This window comes from Cavia porcellus, unplaced genomic scaffold, assembly GCF_034190915.1.
Source record: "Cavia porcellus strain 051 isolate PalLab524CR breed Dunkin Hartley unplaced genomic scaffold, mCavPor4.1 scaffold_17, whole genome shotgun sequence".
NCBI lineage: Eukaryota > Metazoa > Chordata > Mammalia > Rodentia > Caviidae > Cavia > Cavia porcellus.
The window spans coordinates 63726831-63742988 of NW_026947500.1; the positions used below are offsets into that span (position 1 = coordinate 63726831).

The 16158-nt window shown below is 36.1% G+C and overlaps 1 protein-coding gene across 1 annotated transcript; it reads left to right on the plus strand.

Annotated features, from left to right (window-relative positions):
- Window positions 1-1161: 1161 nt before the first annotated feature.
- On the plus strand, window positions 1162-14351 carry LOC100734246 (vomeronasal type-2 receptor 116-like). Its single transcript, XM_023564498.2, has 6 exons — window positions 1162-1373; window positions 3501-3792; window positions 4942-5748; window positions 7229-7456; window positions 8578-8701; window positions 13411-14351. The coding sequence occupies exons 1-6, from the start codon at window positions 1162-1164 to the stop codon at window positions 14349-14351; spliced, it is 2604 nt and encodes an 867-aa protein (XP_023420266.2).
- Window positions 14352-16158: the final 1807 nt, after the last annotated feature.

A 16158-nucleotide genomic window follows, 5' to 3' on the forward strand; every position in this document is an offset into this window, starting at 1 on the left:
GCTTTGATATAACAATTTCACAATATACAAACCACAAAATATCCAGTTGAACTGTATAAATATATTCAATTTTTCTTCTCAACAATAAACTATAAATAAGCAGACAGGAAAATATATCAGAAAAGTTTATAAGAAGAGTATTGAAACACAAGAATAAGAAAGCATCTAGGGATACAGCTCCGTGGCTCAGTGATTGCCTGGCAAGGGCAAGGTTGGGAGTTTGACTCCTGTTACCAATATACATAAATAAATTAATTAATTAAGAAAACAGGACCTAATTTCTGGATGACAAGTAAAGTTATTCTTAATTACGGTTCAGTAAACAATTAATTGGTGTTAGAATTCAAAGGGGGCAGAGTATAAACTATCAGGCTCAGCGATGACCACTGAAACTCTGTGATGTGTCAGGGAAGCTGGTTTTCTGTGTCAAGCAGCTTATTGTGCTGTAAATCCTGAGGTCCATTTCTTCCAGGAGTGCAATGCAGGCAGGATACAGAGACTAAACTAAATCACTTAAGGTGGATCTGGGGGGCTGTACAACTGGTCATCAGTGCTGAATTTCAGTTGTGTATTTTCTTCTTAAGATTTCATGTGGAATTTGGCCACTATATGTTTTCCCAATATCAAAACTACCTATCAAAGTATGTCACATTCCTCAGAACAGGCTCTTACAGGCTGCATACACAAAAACACCCAGGCATGTCTCAGGATACGGTGTGGAAATCTTGGTGGACCAAGATGAGATAATAAAGCCCAAGCAGGATTCATAAACATATTTTTAAGTGTTATTTCACCAAATTGTGGGGTGGCAGGTGCAGAGCCCAAGGCCTGGGAGATCCCCAGAGATCCTTCAGGAGGTGACATGAAGCACTGAAAAGAGAGAGCCAGCAATGATCTGATCATAATGTCACCAAGGGTGATATGTGGCCTCCATGGCTATGTTGCTGATCCATCACTGTCTGTTTAGCTGTGCTGCTGTCTAGCAAGCTGGTTTGACAAATGTTCCACTTTGTAAAGGCACCTAATGATTTTGGGACTTCTCAGTGCCTTTGATTCTCACTGCTGAAGGCTGATTCCACAGACAGGATCCAGCTCCATTTATTCAACTGAGACATAAAAAAATAAAAAAAAAACTTTTTCTCTACTTTTGGGGAGCTTAACATGTTCTTCATTTTCCTCTTTCTACTCTTGAAAACTTTACATGCATCACGGAGGGAAGCTTCATGGTGTTTAAAATACCTGCGTCCGAGTGTCCAGAGAGATGGAGACTTGGTGCTCGGTGGGTTTTTCCCCCTCTACTACATGAACCAGGATCCCGATGTATCCCGCCTGTCCTTTCTATTCATACCAAAAATTTATATAAGAGCCAGTAGGTAAGTTCCACGCTGTGTGTGTGTGTGTATTAAATATGGTTATGACTCTGTGTGATTGGACGTGCTTGCATTTGTGTAATGTTTGGGTTGGTACACCTTGAGAACTATTTTTTTTTAAATATAAAGACATGGCTGGAAGACATACTGATGATTTCTGAGATTATCTTGCTTCTTGATCTTTTGACCATGTTTCACTTTTCTTCTTCTCTCCTCTCCACGAAACATAGATGATAGAATTCCTCATTTTTTATGCACAAACCATCACATGCAAGCTCATTAGCAAGCATTATCAAGTACTTCAAATAAATGAAGTACCTGCTGCTTCATCATCCCCTTCTGAGACATCTCATGGAGTGGTAGCCTTAGGCATCTGACAAACTGAGCCCTAGTCTGACATTAATAATGAACCCAAGTGACTCACTCTATCTGTTCACTTTGGAAAGGGACATTTTAAAAGTATATCTCACAGTGAAGCCCACCACAGCTGAGATCCACAGCCAAAGCTGACCATGTCCTACAAAATGTCCATAATTGAATATTATCAGACTTGATGGTCTTCTTTCTGGTCTTAGATTAATTAGAAGAAAATGAAACGATCATTTAGGAGGGCTTATTGCTCTACTCCAGGAATCTCTTTGTTAATTCTTCCAGAAAGAAAAGCAGAAATTTATTAATTGGAGGCTTAGTCTACTGTATGGTATATAACTGTAATAACTAAATTGCTGAATTAATTTAAATAGGGATTCAATGGCAGGTTAGCATGTTCTCTGTACATGACTTGCTGGTGTAAATGTTGTGTACCTTAAAAGTGTTGCACATATCAGTATGTTCATGTCATAAGAAAGTCAAGCTGAATGCAGTTTGGTTCCATGCCTGTCTCTATCCTTAGCAGTTTCTCTCAACATCCTTTAATAATTATCATTTCAGTAATAAGCATGCACTAGATATAAATGGTACTTGTCTACAACTTGTGGAGTAAAATTCTAGTTTTCTGCCATTGTAAGGACAGTTGTCTGTCATTTTCCCCCCTATTGTTAATTTTAATTTTGAATTTGTTTTCCTTTTTTCTATTTCTATGTATTTACCAAAAGCATAAAATGGACTATTTTCTGTCCATTATTTCATCCATGTGAAATCTAAGGTTAGATGACTTCAACTGATTCTTCTCATGTTCCGCAGTTAGGAATGTAGGAATTCATGATAGAGAAGAGAAAATCTTAATCACAGATAACTTTCAGGGAACCTGTGTCCCCATGAGGTCATGGGGCAAGATTAAGGCTATCACTGCATTTTACAAAAATGGAAGCTCCATTTTGCTCTCCACATTGTGATATACACTCAGAGATATTCTGAACAATCTTTTTATTTTTTTCAAAAAGCCAATCAAATTTATCATAGTTATAAAACAGGAAAAATGTTTATTTCTGTATTTGTGCAAGTCCTGATATGAGCATAGACTCTCCACTTTATTCTGTAAATGGTGTCATAATAAGATGGACTCTAGCTCAGTCATAATTTCCTGTGATTAATGAACATTTCTGTTATATTTTGCAGGTATATTATGTGTTACTTTTCCTAAGTATGCCAACACAAATTTAAGCAATGTTGGATATTTCAGGTGTAATTAACTTTCTGTACTTCTGATACCTAAATGTCCAATATTTTTAAATAAACTCTGCACATTTCATTGATCAATGTAAGTGAAATAAAATCACTGGGCAAAAATATATGTTCACTGACAAAGCTGATGATATTTCCTACTAAACACTCATAGGAAGCCAGCATATTTTTCACTACCACCTACTCATCCATAGCTTGTCCCCTTTCCTCCTTCAGTTCCTGGATGGTACTAGTCTAATTTGCGATGCTATTGATTGGTCTATTCAAAAGATATCCTATGAATGAGTGCATATGATTTCTGATATTTTCTGTCTGGATTATTTCATGTTGTGTAATTTGTTCAAGTTTCACTCTTATATCAGTTACTCTTGTGACCAATAACCTTACAGTGTCCTAATATATTTGTCTTTTGGGGCATCAACTCTGTTTGTACAAAATAAGAAAATACTATGTTCTACCATTTTCTGGTTACAATTAGCGGAACTGATACAATTTCTACTTGAACAGATGGTTTTGGAAGAACTACCAGTATGTTCTGGCTTTCTACTTTGCCATCAAGGAGATCAACAAGGACTCCCAGCTGCTCCCCAATGTGACCTTAGGTTTCCATGTCTACAATGCCATTACCAGTGACTGCTTTGCCTTGTGGAGCACTCTGCACTGGCTTTGTGGAACAGAGATTCCCCTCCCTAACTACAACTGCCAGACATACAGAAAATTTGCTGCTGTCATTGCAGGAACCTCAGCAGCATTTTCAGCTGAGACTGGAACAATTTTGGAACTCTACAAATTCCCCCAGGCAAGTGGACCATGAATTTCGGCAATAATTTTTCCAGTATATCCAATAGTACCTCTGGTAAAAGGGAAATATGGAGACTAAGCATAGACACCCCGTAAAATGTTAAGTGATAAAGGAATATCTTTGTGTTTACAGATAATCAAGATTATAAAGAGAGAGAGAGAGAGAGAGAGAGAGAGAGAGAGAGAGAGAGAGAGAGAGAGAGAGGAGTTGTGGTTACTATGGGCCTCAATCCATATTTTTGTCTAGCTCCAGAGCACTGACTTCTCATTTTCCTTTACACTGACTGCCGGCAGCTCACAGTCGGTGTTGTGATGCATGTCCATCACAGAATATGACAGTCTCAGGAGCCTCTAGAGGTCCGTAACTGTCCCATGTGGGGCTAGAAATGCAGGACATGTGACTTCTTTGAGAAAACACTATGAGCTTAAGTTTTAGAGAGCCCAATATATAGCTAAATCCCTTACAACTCTATTAAGATTCAGATATTCACTTTTCTAAGTCCTACCTTAAATCCACCTAATTGGAAAACTCACACAGAAATTTCTGCTTCCTATAGTCAGTGTTTTGTGTTGTTTTCAGAAGAAGTTTACAGCACAAACATCAGTTATGTGGCATAACTGAAAAACAGGAGCATTGCATTGGAAAAAGCCTAGGAATACTGTTTATGCAGTTATCCAGTGTTTATGTTACTTAAAACAAGCTAGGTTTTAGTGCTATAATAATGTGAAAACATTCAGAGATTAGCACATTGAAGATTTGTTTTTTTATCAGAAATTCCACCCACTATAGGTTGCTTCCAGGTGACTCTACAGCTGAAGGCAGAAGGGAGAGCAGTAGGCAGATACCCTATCGTACTGCTATAGCCAAAGTTTATTCCATCTTGAATCATGTGCCAAATGTGAAAAGTACATGTGTATCTTAACAATTATTTCATAAAATAAGACATACACGTGACAATTCCTAAATGCTGTGCACCAGTAAGCACAGCACTCTGTTCAGAATTTGAGGATTGGGTAATCTCTACACGGCACTTACTCCTTACCAAGACTCAGTAGCTCCATCTTGGAGAGGACACTCAAAGTTTGCAAACACCAATCTCAGTAAGCTCCAGAGTAATGATATTTTTTGTTGTTGTTGTTTTTCCAGGTCACATATGGACCTTTTGACCCCATTCTCAGTGACAGACACCAATATCCATCAATCTATCAGATGGCCCCCAAGGACAGCACTCTGGTGCATGCAATGATCTCATTATTGCTGCATTTTGGCTGGACATGGGTGGCCATCTTTGTATCTGATGATGTGAAAGGTGAGAAGTTCCTGGGGGACCTGAAAGCAGAGATGCTAAAGAAAGGTATCTGTGTGGCCTTGACAGAAAAGCTCCCTGCCACTAAGATAATGTATGCTTCAAGTGACATCACTTTCATGAGCAAGATTAGAGTTTCATCTGCCAATGTGCATATCCTGTATGGGGAAGTCAGTAGCCTCATCACTGTGGACATTGCAGCAGAATTCTTTTTGACTACAGGAAAAGTATGGATCATGACTGCAAAGTGGGACATTGTTGTGTATGAGGCGAACCACATGCTACATTCCTTTCATGGGAGCTTCTCATTTTCTCCTCATAAGGGGGAAGTTCCTGGTTTCAGACACTTCCTCCAAACAACCACCCCTTCCCAATACCCTGAAGACTTTTATTTCAGCAAATTATGGCTCAACTTTTTTGATTGCTCACTTCCTGGTTCACAATGTGGGCGAATTGGCGTTTGCCCACCGAATACATCCTTAGAGTTTATGCCTGGAAACACTAACCTCATGACATTGTCTGACTCCAGCTATTTCATCTACAATGCTGTATATGCATTGGCCCATGTGCTGCATAAAATGCTTTTGGAGAAAGCAGAATTTGCTTCTTCTGAAGATGCAGAGCAGCCTGGTCTTCTTCCTTGGCAGGTAAACCTACTTCAGAAGAACAGGTACTGATGACCTGATGGTGTCTGAAGTTATTTTAATGTGATATACCATAAGCAGGTTTTCATCCCTAGGTCAGCAGTGTTAGGCAATGGATTAGTGGCCTGGACATGTATATATCTGTAATTATCACCTGCAGTGGTAGACCTTTGTGGCTGAGTGTTGAGATCCCAAACTACTTAATTATATATTACACCATAACTTTCCAAAGTAGTATAAAGTGATGCTAAGTACCTAAATAGGAATCATGACAAAAATACATGTTGAATAACTGGTCGGATCTATAACACTCCTTGAAATAAATCCAAACCAGAAAAACATGGTCACAATAATTGTATCTATTTCATTCAGATTGTTGTATATTTTGTAGCCAAAATCCTCTTTTTTTTGCAATTTGAATGAAAATGAAAAGACCTCTACAAAATATTATAAAACAATGCTGGTAAATGTATTGCTCATCAACATTGCTAGTCTTTATATTTAGACAGGGACTTTGGATTCATTTTTACATGTGATGCTATGAAATATATATATATATATATATATTGCATTCTGCTATCAGTCAAACACAAGTATGTTTAAATTTAACCTCAAAGTAATTGAATCCCAGCATGGGGTATATTTATGAAGTCTTCCCCTTATATGTATAGGCAAGCACATTAATCAGAATTTGAATCATTAAGATAAAAGTAATACAGAAACAAAGATACATAATATTCATATCAGTACCAATAATAATAATTGTGTACAACACTGAACTTAAATCCTTGATTCTAAGAAAAATTGATGTTTGGCATGGTGTATCCTGAAGGACAATGGTGGATCATTTAGAGTATTTGTGTTCATATATTGAAGAGCTTAAATAAGACTTGTTAAAAGAATCAGAGGTGAATTATTTTCCACAATACAATGTCACAGACCATATACATAGCACCAAAATAAACGCAGATGTTTCAGGGTACTCTCACTTTATGAAAAAAATCATCTCAAACAAAAGAAAAAATAATTGATGTTGTGCATTTTCTTAAGTTTTATGCAGGTATAAGTCAGATATGAAAAGTGCACAGAGTCGGTGAGTATATTTTCACAAGCATGGGCATTTCTGCATATTCATGGTGCTATTGGTAGAATGCATTAAACCAGTGAATCCATGATTAGTCCTTATCAGTGTTTGAGCATTAACATCGAATTGGTCTAAAATCAAACTATGAGTCTGGGTTGGAAAAGAGATGATTTAACTGCCACTCTGGAGGCAATCTTCTAGAATCTTTGCAATGCTGTTTCTTTCCTCCTCCAATCATGCATGAGGATCAGGGATCCCACTTAGACCCATGGGACAATGACCACCCAAGCAGAAAAGACTGTCAACAATCACACATGAGCACTTAGTTCTGAAAAGACTGTTTAACATACATTTAATCTGTATGCACTCCTCATTCCCTGTCTGATGCCTCTCTTGCAGCTTCATCCCCACCTGAAGAAAATCGAATTTACAAACAGTGCTGGATACTCCATATCCTTGGATGAGGAAAGACAACATGTGGCACAGTATGACATCCAGAACACACTGAATTTTCCAGGTGGCCTTAGCGTGCTGGCTAAAGTAGGGGAGTTTTTCTTTAAGAGACCACATGGCCAAAACTTGGTGATCAATGATGAGTTGATAGAATGGCCTGTTGGTTTCACAGAGGTATGAATCCAATTTCAGTATAAGACACACAGAGACATACTTGGAAACAGTTACAGAATCAGACTGTAATGCCTTTTACTAAGCACTAATGTCACCTTCACATCTTGTCTCTGTACAACATCTTCTGAGCTAACTTCTGGAGAAACAGCAAGTTTGTAGAAGATACTATATTTTAGTTTGGATGTATTTATTTGTGGTACAGTTGAGTGATAAATATAGATAGCAGTAAAAATATTGCTAGATGTATACCAATCATATACCTCTAAATAACTCGATATCTTTCAATTATACACAGTAAGAGTCATTTTTATGCTTTGACTCACACAAACTAAATCAGATATTAACATATGATTAAGGCTTTCTACATGGTGTTAACATTCTCTTTTGTCAGTGTTAAGAATCTTTGACCTCCAAATTTTGTTCTTAGCATCCAAATGAACTGACAGGATATCATTTTATCTTCCCAAACGTGGACCATCCCACACAAATTTACAGATTAATATAAAAATCATGCTTTGCACACTGATTGTGTTGTTCATTGTTAGAGCATGGTATCTTCTTGATTAGAAGCCCAGAAGTGCAGTGAACTCAAGTGGAGATTCACTTGTTTCAGTATTTTGTGTTGGCACTGTTTTGTTGGTTTGTTTATTGTTTTTCCCAGTAGTTACTCTGTGTTTAGCCAAATTATCATCTCATTGCACTGTGTTTTCTAGAACATAGGCCTATGTCCAACAAAGTATATTGGACTGGTAAAACTCTCCTCAGAAGAAGTACAAGGATTCTTAACTTACTGCATGGAAACATGCCTCTAAACACATGGGGAAGTAGATAGATCAGAAAGAAAAATGTCATGACTATGTTGCTTGCGATCTAATAAAGTGACCAAGGGCCCTGGAAATGTTTGACAAATAGTTTCATAAACAATAGAAAGATAACCATTTTTGATCCCAAATTTGATAACTAGGTCTTATAAACATGACAGATGGTGGGAAAAGTAGTTGTGATCAATTCCTAATGAAAATCAAATATCTATCTGTTTTATTAATCTGGAAACATGTACATCATATTTTATCTGCTCATAATGTGAAAACTCATAACCATTGCATCTCTCTTCCTCTTAGACTCCTCAGTCAGTGTGTAGCCAGAGCTGTGGTCCAGGATTCAGCAAGATTTCTCAGGAAGGAAGACCTGTCTGCTGCTTTACCTGCATTTTCTGCCCAGAGAGACACATATCCAACCAGACAGGTAGCAAGTATACAATGACACTGTGGTAACTGCCCCTCTAACAACTTGTCACTAATGTGAAGCTGAGCTTATTACCAAAGAGATAAGAGTGAAGCACCATTTGCCACTTGCCTAATTCATTCCTTCAATGTACTCTTTTTGTAGTCATAGTAACCAGGTACATACCTTTGTTTGGCAATGTCGATTCTATGATGTTCAACTGAAAGCACTAATTCCCATAGTCATCTGAGGTTATATCCAATGGTGAGTGAGGCAGGGTCAATATGAAATCTTACACTGGACCTGGCTTAAGGTAATCTATGAAACAAAATGTGTGTATTTTTCTTATTTTTTATTTAAAGAAAACAAACAAACAAAACAGTCAAAGGGTACAAGTAATACATAATTTAAAAAAATAAGCAGTAAGAAATCACTAGTTAATAGATTACATATTGTCATCTTAGAAACAGTTGATCAAGTTACAAAATTAGGCATACAAAGTGGACATTCAAACAGTGGGACTGAAAAGAGTTGTGTTCAATGATCCAAACAAAACTTAGTAATAAGGTCATCTATCTTACACACCTAAACACACTTGCAGTTGTGTCCTTTAGAGCACTTTCTTTTCCTCTCTTTTTTACAATAACATTTACACATTTTGGGTTTATTCTCACTTTTCTTATTACTTTTTTTTGGAAGAGAATAAAACCAAATGTGACAAAACAAAGCAGAGTCAGTCAAATCAAAAGGATGGACATAATACATGACATAAAGTCAGAATACAAGGTAATCAACAATGGTTAGAATAATGCCCCTTGCTATCTTAAAAAAATGGCCTATATCATCAAGTATAATAAAATTGCACTAAACAGTACAGAACAAAACCAATAAAACTTAAACATTGGAGACATTACTGAACTTCAAAAGAAGATAATAGTCAAACCAGAGTGGGCATCATAGTGAATCTTATTGCCTATAAAGCAGTTGCCTACACCCTCAAAGTTGATATTATCAAACAGAACAGAATAGAGTAAAATCAGTCAAAACAAGATGGTGACAGCAATATGAGGATTCAAATCGTGTTAATAGGAAATCACTAAGTTACTATAATATATTCTGCTAATTTATTTAAATATTTTCCCTTAATTAAAAAATGATAAAAATAAATTTTTAAAAAGGGGAGAGATTGAGATCAAAGAGGACATAACACCATAACAATTTATGGAGTGAGAAGAGACCTAGAATAGCAAAGACAGTTCTAAGCAGCAAAGGCAAGGCATGAGGTCTCACAATCCCTGACTTGAAGTTATACTCCCAATAATCGTAGTAAAATCAACATGGTACTGGAATCAAAACAGAGCTGAAGAGAAATGTAATAGATTAGAAGATACAACCACAACTGCAAACACACTCAACCACCTTATCTTTGATAAAGGGGCAAAACATGGTCACTGGAAGAATGACAATCTCTTTAATAATTGGTGTTGGAAAAACTGGCTCTCTATTCATATGCCAAAAACTAAAACTAGACACATGCCTATCACCATGTACTAAATTAAAATCTAAATGGATCAAGATCTGAATACTAAAACAGCAACTCTAAATCTATTGGAAGACAAATTGGGTAAAAACTTTGAAGACATAGGGGTAGGTAGAGAATTCATGAACAGGACACAAAAGGCACTGGAGATACTTTACAGAATCAATAATTGGGATCACACCTTATTAAAATGTTTCTGCATATCAAAAGAAATCTCCAGCATAGTGAAAAGAAAACCCACAAACTGGGAAAAAAAATCTTAGTGAACTGTCCCTCAGACAAAGGCCTTCTGTCTAAAACACATACAGAATTAAAAAAAAAATCAGACCTCCAAAATTCAAAGACCCAATCCAAAAATGCCCATCTGAGATGAATATACACTTCTCAGATGAAGAAATACAAATGGCAAATAAATACACGAAAACATGTTCATCATCATTACTCATTAGAGAAATGCAAATTAAAACCACACTGAGATTCCATCTCACTCCTGAAAGAATTGCAGGGATCAAGAAAACCACCAACAAATGCTGGAGAGGCTTTGGGGAAAAAGGAACTCTCCTGCACTGTTGGTGGAAGTGTAGACTGGTGCAACCATTGTGAAGGTCAGTCTGGAGATTTATCAAAAAGCTGGGATTGGAAGTCCCATTTGTTCCAGCCATTCAACTTCTAGGCATATTCCCAGAAGAATTGAAAATATCATACCACAGTGATGTATGTGCACCTATGTTTATAGCAGCACAATTTGTAATTGCCAAATCTTGGAAACAACCTAAGTGTCTATCCACTGAGGAATGGATAAAAAAGTTGTGGTATTTTTATACAATGGAGTACTACTAAGCTAGAAAGAAGGTTCACAATGAGATATTTACAAATAAATGGGAGCAGCTTGAGACCATACTCATAAGTGAAATAAATCAAACTCACACGTATGAATACCATATAGTTTTCCCAGTGTAAGAAATGATACAAATGCTTAATAGTATGTGGTAATAATGATTCCCCATTATATGGTTTTGAAGCCTTATAAAGTTTTCACTCATTAATTGGAATGGTTTTATTCTGGGCTCTTTGATATCATTGTCTGTGATATGAACAGCTGTTTTGAAGAAAACAAGACATCATAATAGCCAATGCTGATTTAATATCATCTTGTTTTGAAGTCCCATCAAATTGTTCTTCTTCTGTCTCCATTGCTTTTATCATGTTTTATCTTATTGGATTTTATTATATGTGATAGTACAAACAAAATTTTTCTAGGCAAAGAGATTATATAGAAAGCATTGTTCACTTTCTGTTAGCTGGTCCTAACTACCTTGTAATACTTTCAACCTCTTGAATGGTTTCACACTATCTTGATATGTTTGATGCTATAGTATATGAAGTTATACTGAAATATTTCAAGGAAAGAGACACTATGGTAACTACTAGTCAGGTTATCTTGTGGTGAAACACTATGTTACTTAAATTGTTTTGTTCTGACCTGTATTGTTATGTTGTTATGTCCTATTTTATCTCACCCCCACTTTAAAAATGTGTGTATTTCTCCAATCTTCCTGTGGATTCTTTGATGTCTCAAATGTAAAATTTTTCTATAACAAATTTCAAGTACATACATTTTTGAACTTTGTAAGTATATGTCTGCAGTGCCTAATAACATTCATTTTAAGGACTTGTTGCTCACTTGAGTGGATAAAGTGGAAAGCTTATTTTAGAATCATTGTATTATATTGCATGAGTTCTGCACACAGTGTTACGTATTCGTCATTAGTGTGAGAACTACTAGTTACATATGGTATATATAATGCAAATGAGCATAAAACTCACTTTCATTTTTAAACTTTGGAGATTTTAAATTTTAAACATTGGAGATTTTTAAAAATGTACAGTTCTTAAGTAATAGTGTTGAAATAGAAATTGCTACCCAAAGAGTTATAAACCGTTAATACAATTGCATTCAAAGTGAAAATATTTTCTGTTTTTCAATATTTATATGCAAAATTAATGAAAAAGAGTCACAAAGAATTACAAGTGTATGAAGACAAAAGACAAAATAAAAACAGAAAATGCTACAGATAATTATAAACAGGTTGTAGAGTATGTATGTGAGAAGATTTACATATGATGGCTGAAAAATATTACTCACAAGAATAATAACACAAATTACAAAATAAAGGTCAAGAAGCAATTGTTCAATCAGACAGGATGATAGGTTTGGCAGAAGATAGCTATATAACAATAGAGCAATCATAAAACTCAAGTTATATCAGGACTACACATTTTACCATTTGAGGAGGAATGAGGAAAATCTTCAAAATATACTGTCTTGAGTGAATTTTGTTCCAATAAAAAGCTTATCTTGAGAAAGACTGAGGAGAGTCAAAAGAAGGATGGAGAGGACATCACCATCATAGTGACATCACAGAGTCTCAGGATGACCCAGCCTCCTATCTCATCCTGTGGATTCTAATGGACATGCCACTTGGATGCATTTGAAATGACATTTAATTAGATTAATTATTCCTGAGTCAGGCCTGTAGAAATACAATCTGATATATACTAACCACTATGTATTCATAGTGAAATTGAAGAAGAGTTGAATTTCTTTCTTATTTAATGTAATTTTTATTTTAAAGAGGATAAAACTAAACATAACAAAACAGAACAAAGCAGATCAGAAGAAAATAATCTAAGTGACACTGATTTCAAAGCAAGACCAGTAGATCTACAGTGGTTACCATAATGATTCTTGTTTTTCTAAGTAGTTGTCCATATCTTCACACACAATGAATTTATACAAAACAAAATAATATTGAACAGATCAAAGCAGAGTGATGAAGACATTACAGTAATTCAAAACCAGACAATAGGAAAATCAACAGTGGTTGACATAATGCCTCTGGTTCTCCTCCAAATAGCTTTCCATATCTTCATGTATGTTGAAATTAAACAATATATAACAGACTAAAACCACTCTGAACAAAGAATAAAAGCATTATCGGATTTCATAGCTGGAGGACATAGAATCAGCAATGGATACCATAATGTGTCTTTTTCTTCAAATAAGCTGTTTTTTTCATCACACATAATAAAATCGATTCTTGTAAATGGTTTAGGATGCAAATTTCACTGACTTCATAAAAATGAAGAATTTCTGGAAAAGAGTACTGAATCTTTGATTTTTCCCCAGATGCAGAGCAATGCACACAATGCCCAGAACATGAATACACAAACAGAAACAGAGATCGCTGTCTCCCCAAGATTTTGGACTTCCTGTCCTTTGAGGATTCTCTAGGGATGGCTCTGACCCACATAGCTCTGTGTTTCTCTGTACTCACAGCTGTGATTTTGGCAATCTTTGTGAAGCACCGAGACACTGCCATAGTCAAGGCCAATAACAGGACTCTCAGCTACACCCTGCTCATCTCCCTCCTCCTGTGCTTCCTCTGCTGCTTACTCTTCATTGGCCGTCCCAACACAGCCACCTGCATCCTCCAACAAATGACATTCGGACTTGTGTTCACTGTGGCTGTTTCCTGTGTCTTGGCCAAGACCATTACTGTGGTTCTGGCCTTTAAAGTCACTGGTCCAGAAAAAAGGATGAGGCAGTTGTTATTATTGGGAGCACCAAATTACATCATCCCCATCTGCACCTTGATCCAACTCACTCTCTGTGGCTTCTGGATGGGGACAAATCCACCCTACATTGACACAGATGCACACTCTGAACATGGCCACATCATCATCGTGTGCAACAAGGGCTCCCTCACTGCCTTCTACTGTGTCCTGGGATACCTGGGCTCCTTGGCCCTGCTCAGCTTCACTGTGGCTTTCCTGGCCAAGAACCTGCCTGACACATTCAATGAAGCCAAGTTTCTGACGTTCAGCATGCTGGTGTTCTGCAGTGTGTGGGTCACCTTCCTCCCCGTGTACCACAGCAGCAAGGGGAAGGTGATGGTGGCCATGGAGGTCTTCTCTATCTTGGCCTCCAGTGCAGGGCTGCTGGGCTGCATCTTTCTTCCTAAGTGCTATGTTATTCTCATAAGATCTGAGAACAACACTTTGACAGGTTTAAAGAGTAGGAAAAATGTTAGGGGAAATAGATATTCTAAAAATATCAACTGCCTGTAGTGGCTACCATGTATTGCAGTTTACATAATTAAACTCCACCTTCGGTATTCATTGCCAAAATCTGAATGAAAATAAAATCTTTTTACCTTAAAATACATTTTAATATAATAATTGCAATAAATAAATCAAATTCTGCTGTCTATAACAAAAACAGCAATGCTGTTGCAGATGAGTGTATGCTTTTGAAGTTGTTAACCCTGGTTTTACTTCCATATTTTTTCAATCTACACAAATTCTCAATATCTGATTTTGCTAAATTATTTAAATTATTCATGTTTTGTTTTCTGCTGCTTGTGTCTCTTTTAACTCTTGTGTAGATCTCAGGTGTTATTTTTTGTTAGTATCATCAGTTCCTGGACTTATCCTCAAATGTATTGGCTTGTGAAGTTAAATCTTTTATATAATTGTAGTGTGTGGCCACCAATCACTTTTAGTGCTCCTGCTCTTAAATCTAATTTTAATCTGGATGTTGTGTTAAATAATCCACCTTAAGCCTGTTCAAAGATTCTGAAGCATTAAATTATCATGTTGTTCATAAGTACATAGATTAACATTAAATATAAGGAAATACAATTCAATTCCAAGCAATAGTCTCATCCGAAAATTGAGAACATGATCTCAGTAAGGCAGGTCAAAACTTACTTGGTGGTGTCAGCAACACTCATTATCATTAGTGTGTGTGCATGTGTGTGTGTGTGTGTGTGTGTGTATGTGTGTAAATTCAGTGCAAATCATGCACTTCAAATGAATAATCACTCAAAAGCTTCAATTTAATAAAAATCTTAATCACATACTCTATTTCAATCAAGAAAATCAATATTGTCTTAATACATATGTGATATTAAAATTGAAATTTGTCACTTTTCTTGAAAAATATTGAAATGCATTCACTGTAAATTTAAATCACAACTTTAATTAATATACCCTAGTTTGTATACACAGTCTTGACATGTGCTACCATCTCTCAAATTGACAAATACTTCCTTAACATTTAGTGACAATATTTTTCGATTTTAAAATTTAAAAGTTGAAAATATATTTCCATTTTGACACTTTTCTCATCCTCTTCATCTTTTTTATGTAATTACATTACACAATTCATAAATTGATATTGACATATCAATTTTAAATAATTCCAAGTTTACTATTCGTGCTCAACATTATTCCTATTTTTACAAACTCAAAATGAACTTTATCTGAAAAAGAAATAATTCCACTCTTTTGAGAGGACTTCGGAATTCAAGAGTTGTCAAAGTCTACCCATGTTATTCTTCTTCACAATAATGTTGGTGGTGGAAAACATATAAAGTATGTTACAGTGTTTCTGACATAATCCCATAGTCTCATGAAATGTAAACATGGAGAGCCACAGGTTTCATGGTAGGAATGGAGCTTCATGATATATTTAGCCATAAAATTAATATATTAGAAAAAACTGAAAAGTTGAAAGCTGGCAAAGCTTATTGTTCAGAAATACAAATTATTTCTGCATTGACTTTGAGTTACTGATTTAAGGATTTCTGATTTTAGTGTAAATACTGGTTTCTCAAATAATGGGGAATGTCTGGCTGAGAGATGTTTCTGGCACGTATTAAAGCAGAATTTAGGTTTATTTTCTTACTTGAGCAGTTCCCTTCTAAATTTCTTCCTCCCTAATGCTTCTGACTCTGAGATCACCTATGAAGAAAGAATTAAAGATTCTGTCTCAGAGGGAAGATAAGGCAAGCCAAAGGATCAAATGATCTACTTTTGTTTGGGCAATAAATGGGCCTTTCAAACATCCCTGCAAGACAGTAGAGTGGCTTAA